General features: G+C 41.4%; 1 protein-coding gene across 8 annotated transcripts in view; it reads right to left on the minus strand.

Annotated features, from left to right (window-relative positions):
* Mia2 (MIA SH3 domain ER export factor 2) overlaps window positions 1-7,717 on the minus strand; it is a 93,673-nt gene that overhangs the window by 83,638 nt on the left and 2,318 nt on the right. For all 8 annotated transcript variants that reach the window (XM_028781696.1, XM_028781737.1, XM_028781723.1 and 5 more), the window contains exons 2-3: window positions 4,583-4,716; window positions 1,842-1,928 (exon numbers count right to left, since the gene is read on the minus strand). In XM_028781696.1, coding sequence (XP_028637529.1) covers window positions 1,842-1,928; window positions 4,583-4,716 — 221 coding nt within the window. The remainder of the gene's footprint in view (window positions 1-1,841; window positions 1,929-4,582; window positions 4,717-7,717) is intronic.

Below are 7,717 nucleotides of genomic sequence, written 5' to 3' on the forward strand. Positions count from 1 at the left end.
CCCGCAGAGGAAAGCGGTGCAGAGTGCTCCCCCAGAGGAAAGCGGTGTAGAGTGCTCCCTCAGAGGAAAGCGGTGCAGAGTGCTCCCCCAGAGAAAGAGCCCCTTCAAGTCCCTGGGCTAGTAAACAGTTGACACAACTAAGAACAGTCCAAAAGCCAGTCTATCCAAGGGTGTGTGTGTGTGTTATGAAAGAAGAGTGACACAGGACAGGAAGAGTGGCAAGATCAGGAAGATCAGGACCTGTGAGTCCAGGATGGACTGAGTCTAGGCTGTTTGCCAGGTCCAATAAAAATTAACAAAAGGAATGATCTGGCCTGATCTTCCGGGTTTGCTTTTATAGGATCTATTGCTGTTCGCAGGATGGGCTTGAAAGGAGGAACATGACATCAAACAGTTAGAGGATTACTATATTCCAGTCAAGAGGCAACAATGCCAGGCTACTCACATGGCTCCCTGAGTACAGGCGTTTGCTGTGTAGGCCTGGGACTGCTGGTCCAATCCCTACAAGGACTGAGAGAGAGAACTGACTCCACAAAGCTGTCCTCTGACCTGTACGGGCTCCCCATGGCAGTGCACTCTTGCCCTTGAGGTGCACACTAATGCACACTGGTAATTACATAAGATTGTGACAGACAGGGATAGATGTTACGCCTAGGATAAGGTCTACAAGAGCGAACCTACCGAGAAGAGAATGTGCTACGGACAAAGTACGGAGAAGCGACAGGGCCAACTACCCTGAAGCAAGTGGACAGCTAATCCCAGTGCCAACAGACAGTGTGTGGAAACAAACAGTTTCATTTCACGATGGCCTTACACGTGGTAAAACCTGGAATATGAATTAAAGTAGCAAGCCAAATTCATACATTAAAATATCACTTCCTGATGCCTTTTTATTACCAAGATCAATAATATTTGAAATTCATTCAGAATTCCAACGGCAACAGGGCAGTGACGGTGTTCGCCTTTAATCCTAGCAGAGGCCAGCGGAACGCACATGTGCGTGTATACACACACACACACACACACACACACACACGTACACACACACACAAACAAGTAAAAAGTAAAATTCAAAAAAAAAAAAAAGAATTTCAACAGCGAATGGCTGGAGAGATGGTTCAGAGTTAAGAGCAGCAGCTGTTCTTCCAGAAGTCCTGGATTCAATTTTCAGTACTCACTTGGCTACTCACAGCTGTCCATAACTCAGTTCCAGGGGATAGGACACACTCTTCCGGCCTCTGCAGGCACCAGGCATGCATACAGACAGACACTCATACACATAAAATCATAACATTAGTTAATTAAAAAAAAAAAAAAACAATAACCAAACTGTTTGTACAGATGTGAGACCCAGGAGAGGTGGAAGGAGAGGTAACCTTTGGTCCTAGCAGGACAACAGTATCAGTGGTTGTAGCTAATAACAGCTGCCGCATCTCTTCTGTGGCCTTTGCCTACTCTTTTACTCCTCTGTCTCTTGGAGGTTGTGCTACGTTGTGTCCACTCACGACTCCTAGTTTTCAGGTGATAAAATTTATTCATCCCTACAGCCTCAGTAAGTGGTTGAGTCAGGCTTTAAACTTACACTTTCTCCAGACTTCACACTTCTAACCATTATATTCTTTTGCCCGTTAATTGTTCAGAAAGTAAAGTCATTAGTGGTCATGGATTCCGTTTTACCTCATTGTATTCACATACCCAAACAATGCCAAGGACAAGTTCTTAATAACTATCGCTTGCATTCACCAAGTGAGGTACACAACCAACGAACGTTTATACCAAGGAAACCATTTTTTGCCAAGAACTTTTAAACTCAATTAATTGCTGATAGAGAATTTACTCACTTTAGTTGGCAATTCGACTTCTTCAGATATGAACACCTCTTCAATCTCGACTGCATCTCTGGGAAAGAATCCAAAGTCTTTTCCTTTCTAGCAAAATAAAGGACAAAGATTTTAAGGGGAAAGTGATTGAAACAGGAATAGCTACTGGGCCTCATTTTGTCCTATGACCTTGGCTTTTAGCTATATTAAATCACAAAACATTATTGGTTATCAAATATCTAAAAATCGTGAGTGGGAACTAGAGATATAATTAAGTGATAGAGTTCTTGCTTAAGTCCTGGGTTCAAGCCCCAGTGACAAACAAACCTACAACAATAACAAGAATGTGAGTGAGACCCCATTGTTTTGTTATTTGACAGAATGATATTAACTTAAGGGCATGAGGAGCTAAACTGTTATACGCTGGTGTTGCAAACCTGAAAACTGTACTATATACTCCTGTTATTCTTCCCTCCCCCCTCCCTGGTGTGTGTGTGTGGTGTGTGTGTGTGTGTGTGTGTGTGTGTGTGTGTGTGTGTGTGTTTCGAGATCTAGTTTTTCTTTGTAGCCTTGCTGTCCTGAAACTCACTGTGTAGACCAGGCTGGAATGGAACTCACAGAGATCTGCCTGCCTCTGCCTCCCTAGTGCTGGGATTAAAGGCGTGCACCACCACTGCCAGGCAAGATTTATGTATTTTTATTTTATGTGTGTGGGTGGTTTTCCTATAGTGCCTGTGAGGACCTGAAGAGGTGTCAGATAGCCTAGAACTGGAATTACAGAGAGTTGTGAGCTGTGTGGTTACTGGGAACCAGGTCTTCTGGAAGTGTAGCAAGTGCCCTTAACTGCTGGACCATTGTTCCAGACCGTCCCCCACAACCACACCCCAGTTCTCTGGGACCTCTTTGCCTAGGTTATGCAGATTTACACTTTTAGATCTGAGATATCAAAAAGGAACAACTCAGGTGACAATTCGGGAAGACAGAACTATAGCAAACTCAGAGGTTGTCAAGATGTCACATGCAAGAAAGGGATTTAGACTCCCAGAAGTGGCAGATGGATTTCTTAAGGTAGTTAAGGTCCATGTGTCGCCAAGGGAAGATGCAGTTCCTTTTGGCCTTTCTGGGCTAACCTGGTAACAGATTCTCTTGACCCAGTATGATGTTCCCCATAAGTGAAGTCAGCATTCAACCACTCAGAGTCCCTCTTGTTCCTATTAAAGTTTCCCAAACATTTTCTGTCTTTTGATCCAACACCATCACATATTAAATATGATTCTTCTACCTCTCCAGTTAGTCTTCATTTGCAACTATTTGGAAATACTCTATGAATCCACAGTGTGAGTTCTTCAACTGTTATGAACACAGACTAACCATTTCTACTTCTGCTTAGCCAAAAGGCAGAGAAGTAATTAGATTAAACATCTAAGGTACCAAAAGCTAAAGGCAGCTGAGACTTTCCCCCCAAGATTTTAATCCATTAAACATTGTTTTATGTAGAATTATTATTTTCATACTTAGTAAAAAAAAATCAAAATTGTTCTCCTTGCTTCCTGTGTCATATACTCTGTCATTTTCTTATACCTGTGTCAGATTTCTGTGATGCATTCAAAATAGAGCCAGGTATTTTAAAACCATCCTAAGCAATAAGGAGAAATCAAATCTGGCATGGTAAATGTTCAGTTACATATCCCCTGGTGGGAAGAGGAAAGTTTCAAATACAGTCTGCGCCTTCAGAGGGGTAATGTTGTATGCCAGCAACATCAACACGCAGGAGGACCGGACATTCACACTCATTCTCAGCTACAGACGCTGGGAGTTTATGGATGGCCTGAGCTACATGAGACTGTCTCAAAACTAAAGTTGTTCATTCAGACAGTGAGCACAGAGGCTACATTACGGAAGAAACTGATATACACACAGTATGGAAGCTATGTAAAAGTCTCTCAGATTGGCCATGTCTATTAAACATGAAAGTAAACTCATCTATGATAACATGCCATCATTACAAAACACCACACACACCAGAGATAGAAATCTTTTCAACTGAAAACATGAATCATTATCCGAAGAGATACTTTGGGCTTCTTTTACTTTGGCCAAATTAAAAGATCTCCCAGTTATTATTTTATTTTCCATGAAAAATTTGTACACCTCTTTGCCCTATCATACCAACCTTTCTGTTGACCTGTCCAACACACCTCAACCCTCTCTCTATTCAGACAGACATGCTTTGAAATCTGATGAACTAACTTCCCAGTCTCTCTCAGACTCGGTCACTGACAGCACAGAGAGATGCTGTGGTTGCCGTAACATATGCCAGCATTCCTAACAGCCTTCTAAATAATTATGACCTCTAAGCTGAAAATTATGTGTGTTATATAAAAAACAATTCCAAGGCCCTCCTTTAGAACTCCGTCTCAGGCTATCACAAGCTGTCTTTCTCAAAAACCTCTTCTATAGAAATTTTAGAGCAATCACAAAATGCAATGTTTGGTTTTTGAACCCTGGATGGTCTGTAACTTGCTGTATAGATCAAGCTGCCTTTGTACTCACAGAGACCCACCCCCTCTGCCTCCCAAGGTCTTGAATTTAAAGACATGCATGTGATCACTTTTTTTGTTTGCTCAAATATGATGAGTATGTTAATATCTATACAGAGCTTTGAAATTGTTAAATAAGAGTTCTTTTAAATACTGACAGCGAGTATCCGTGTCCAAGTTGGACATTTATTCTGCACTTAGTTCTTAAAACTAAATACTTACACTTCCTGCCCATAGATCTTCTCTGTCTCCTCCAAGTTTAACATAAACAGATATCTCTTCTCCCGTAGTGAAGTTCAGGTACCGACAGTCAGGTCCTGTGTAATCTCTCAGGGCCAAGACTCTGCTGATCAAAGCTATATAGACACATAAAGAAAAGTTCACACTTTAAAATGTCATTGTTTCTCATTTACTTCTTTATAGACAAGGTCTTGTGATGTATCCCAGGCTGGCCTAAAACTTAAAATCTTCCAAAAAAAAAAAGCCGGGCAGTGGTGGCCCACGCCTTTAATCCCAGCACTTGGGAAGCAGAGGCAGGCGGATTTCTGAGTTCAAGGCCAGCCTGGTCTACAGAGTAAGTTCCAGGACAGCCAGGGCTACACAGAGAAACCCTGTCTCGAAAAAAAAAATCTTCCTGCTTCAGCTTCTCTTGCTGCTGAGATTATAGATATATACCACCATAATGTTTCACTTCTCCATCCATTTTGCCTTCCTTCTAACCAACCTTTAAATTTTGAAATGAGAGGTGGGCCTGATAGCTTGTAGTCACAGCTCTCATGAAGCTGAGGAGAAGGATTTCAAGAGTTTGAGATATTTCAACAACAACAATAATAATAGTTTAAAATCCTAATTTTCTGATATTGGTTATGTTCTCAAAACTAAAATACACTTTCCACTATATACAAATTCAAGCCCAGATTTTTTTTTTGGCATAGTATTGAAGATTATTCATAATCTGATCCCACTGACCTATTTTTTAAGTTTAAATTACATTTGTGTGTGTATGCGTGCATGTGTGTGTGTGTACACACACATATAATGTTCATGTCAGAGTACAACTTTGGGAGTCAGTTCTCTCCTGTCCTGTGGGTCCTGGTTATCAAACTCAGGTTGTCAGACCTGACAGCAAGTGCCTTTACCCTCTGACTCATCTCACAGGCTCTTTCTTAAGATGTTTATTTTATTTTATGTGTTTGAGTGTCTTACTTGCATGTATGTGAACTGTATGTGAACCTGGTGCCCATGAAGCCCAGAGAAGGTAGTAGATCCCCTGGAACTGGTGGTTTCCAGCTGCCATGTGGGTACTGGGAACTGAACCTGGTCCCTCTGAAAAAGCAGTAAGCACTCTTAACAACAGATCTCTCTCTCTCTCTCTCTCTCTCTCTGAAGACCCTGCCCTTCCCTATTTTAAGCAACCTCTCTTTTGCACAGGTTCAAGGTTCACACACACTCCAGGTTGCAAATCTGTTGTTCTCAGAGTAAGTCACTACTGTTCTCAGGTGTGTAAGAAACGCTAGCTTTCTTTCTGGTACCTTTACATTTCCAAATTATATTTTCATTCCGTTGAATCCTCAATGCATAGCTATTGAGTAAATCACCCTGTTTCATTCTAACAGTTGAGCCTTTAGCTAAGGTTTAGGGGGCTGAGCATACAGCTCTGGTTGCCTAGCTCTGCCCTGAGATTTTTTTTTTCCCCTGCAACATCAAGGACCTTATCCTAAGCTTCTACTTCTATTCTTCCCTCAGTGCAGAAAAAATGCACCTCTCTTCATGATTAACACAGATGCTGCTTCCTGTCTGAGTCTGAACCTGTAATAATTGTCATTATTACAATTTTATCACTCTTGTTCCTCCTTGATTTGTTCTGTCATTATTAAATAAGACAGACATTCCTACAGAGAAAGAAACTGCTTACATTTCACTTTGTTACTTTTAAAATACATCATATTAGAACACATACCCCCAGAGACACAGTAGGCCCTCAATAACTCTGAGTAGATCATGTATGATTGATTCAGCCCTCCGGTGCCTAAAGCAACATGCGTATCATATAATTATTACCAATGTGTAAAATTTAAAAACATACTGATTAGATAGATCCTTCAATAAGAGTCAGAATTGCATTATAAGTTACTAAAAATTTGAATTTCTGTTAGACTCTAAAAATATTAAAGTGTTGCTATAATGCAAAGTGGGAAAGCATAGTCACAGCAAAGTACCATGGTAACAAGCTTCTCTACATACTGAATGACTTTTCCAAAAGGTTATGATTACTCCTTAAAAATATCTCTTGGGAAATTTTTACATTTAAACTAGTCATATTTTGCATTTTGAAATGCTGTCTTCTGGACATGACTGTTGTGCTCACAAATTCACAGAAGCTGTGGTTGCCTACCAAAGACTTCCACAAGATCAAGCCATCGACATTCCAGGACAGAGCAGGGAGGCGCTCACATGCCCCCACAGCTATCGGAGGAGCGTCTGAGTCCGTGGCTCCCAATGGAGGAGAATCATTTGTCTCCACACCCACACAGAACTTCACAACTATCTGAAACTCCAATTTTAGGGAGTTCTAAAATGCCCTCTTCCGGCCTCTGCCAGCACCAGGCATGCATGTGACATGCAGACATACATGCAGACAAAATACTCACACATAAAAGCACTTGGGAGGCAGAAGCAGGTGGATCACTGAGTTCAAAGTCAGCCTGGTTTACAGTGTGAGTTCGAGAACAGCCAGGGCTGCACAAAGAAACTCTAGGAGGAAAACACTCACGTATAAAATAAAATGAATAAATTTTTAAAAAGAACTTTTAAAAAATTTTGTTTTAAAAAATATATGAATTAGGAGAGAAGATGCTACAGGATCCCCAGGTTGGAAGTGGGAAATGGATAGACGTAATCAAAACACATTGTTTAAGTGTATGAAATTGTCAAAGGATGAATTAAAAACACTATTAAAATATAAAAAGCTGTTATTAGAGAATCTTAACTAGCCGGGCGGTGGTGGCGCACGCCTTTAACCCCAGCACTCGTGAGGCAGAGGTAGGCGGATTTCTGAGTTCGAGGCCAGCCTGGTCTACAGAGTGAATTCCAGGACAGCCAGGACTATACAGAGAAACCCTGTCTCGAAAAAAAAAAAAAAGAGAGAGAATCTTAACTATAAAATACCATGTAGTTGGCAGAGCATGCTGGTGCAACCCTTTAATGCCAGCACTTGGGAGGCAGAGGCAGGCAGATCTCTATGAGATTAAGGTCAGCCTGGTCTACATAGGGAGTTTCAGGACAGCCAAGTCTATGTAGAGAGACAGTTAAGAAAGAGAGAGAGAGAGAGAGAGAGAGAGAGAGAGAGAGAGAGAG

This window comes from Grammomys surdaster, unplaced genomic scaffold, assembly GCF_004785775.1.
Source record: "Grammomys surdaster isolate TR1022 unplaced genomic scaffold, NIH_TR_1.0 98, whole genome shotgun sequence".
In the NCBI taxonomy this organism is placed as follows: domain Eukaryota; kingdom Metazoa; phylum Chordata; class Mammalia; order Rodentia; family Muridae; genus Grammomys; species Grammomys surdaster.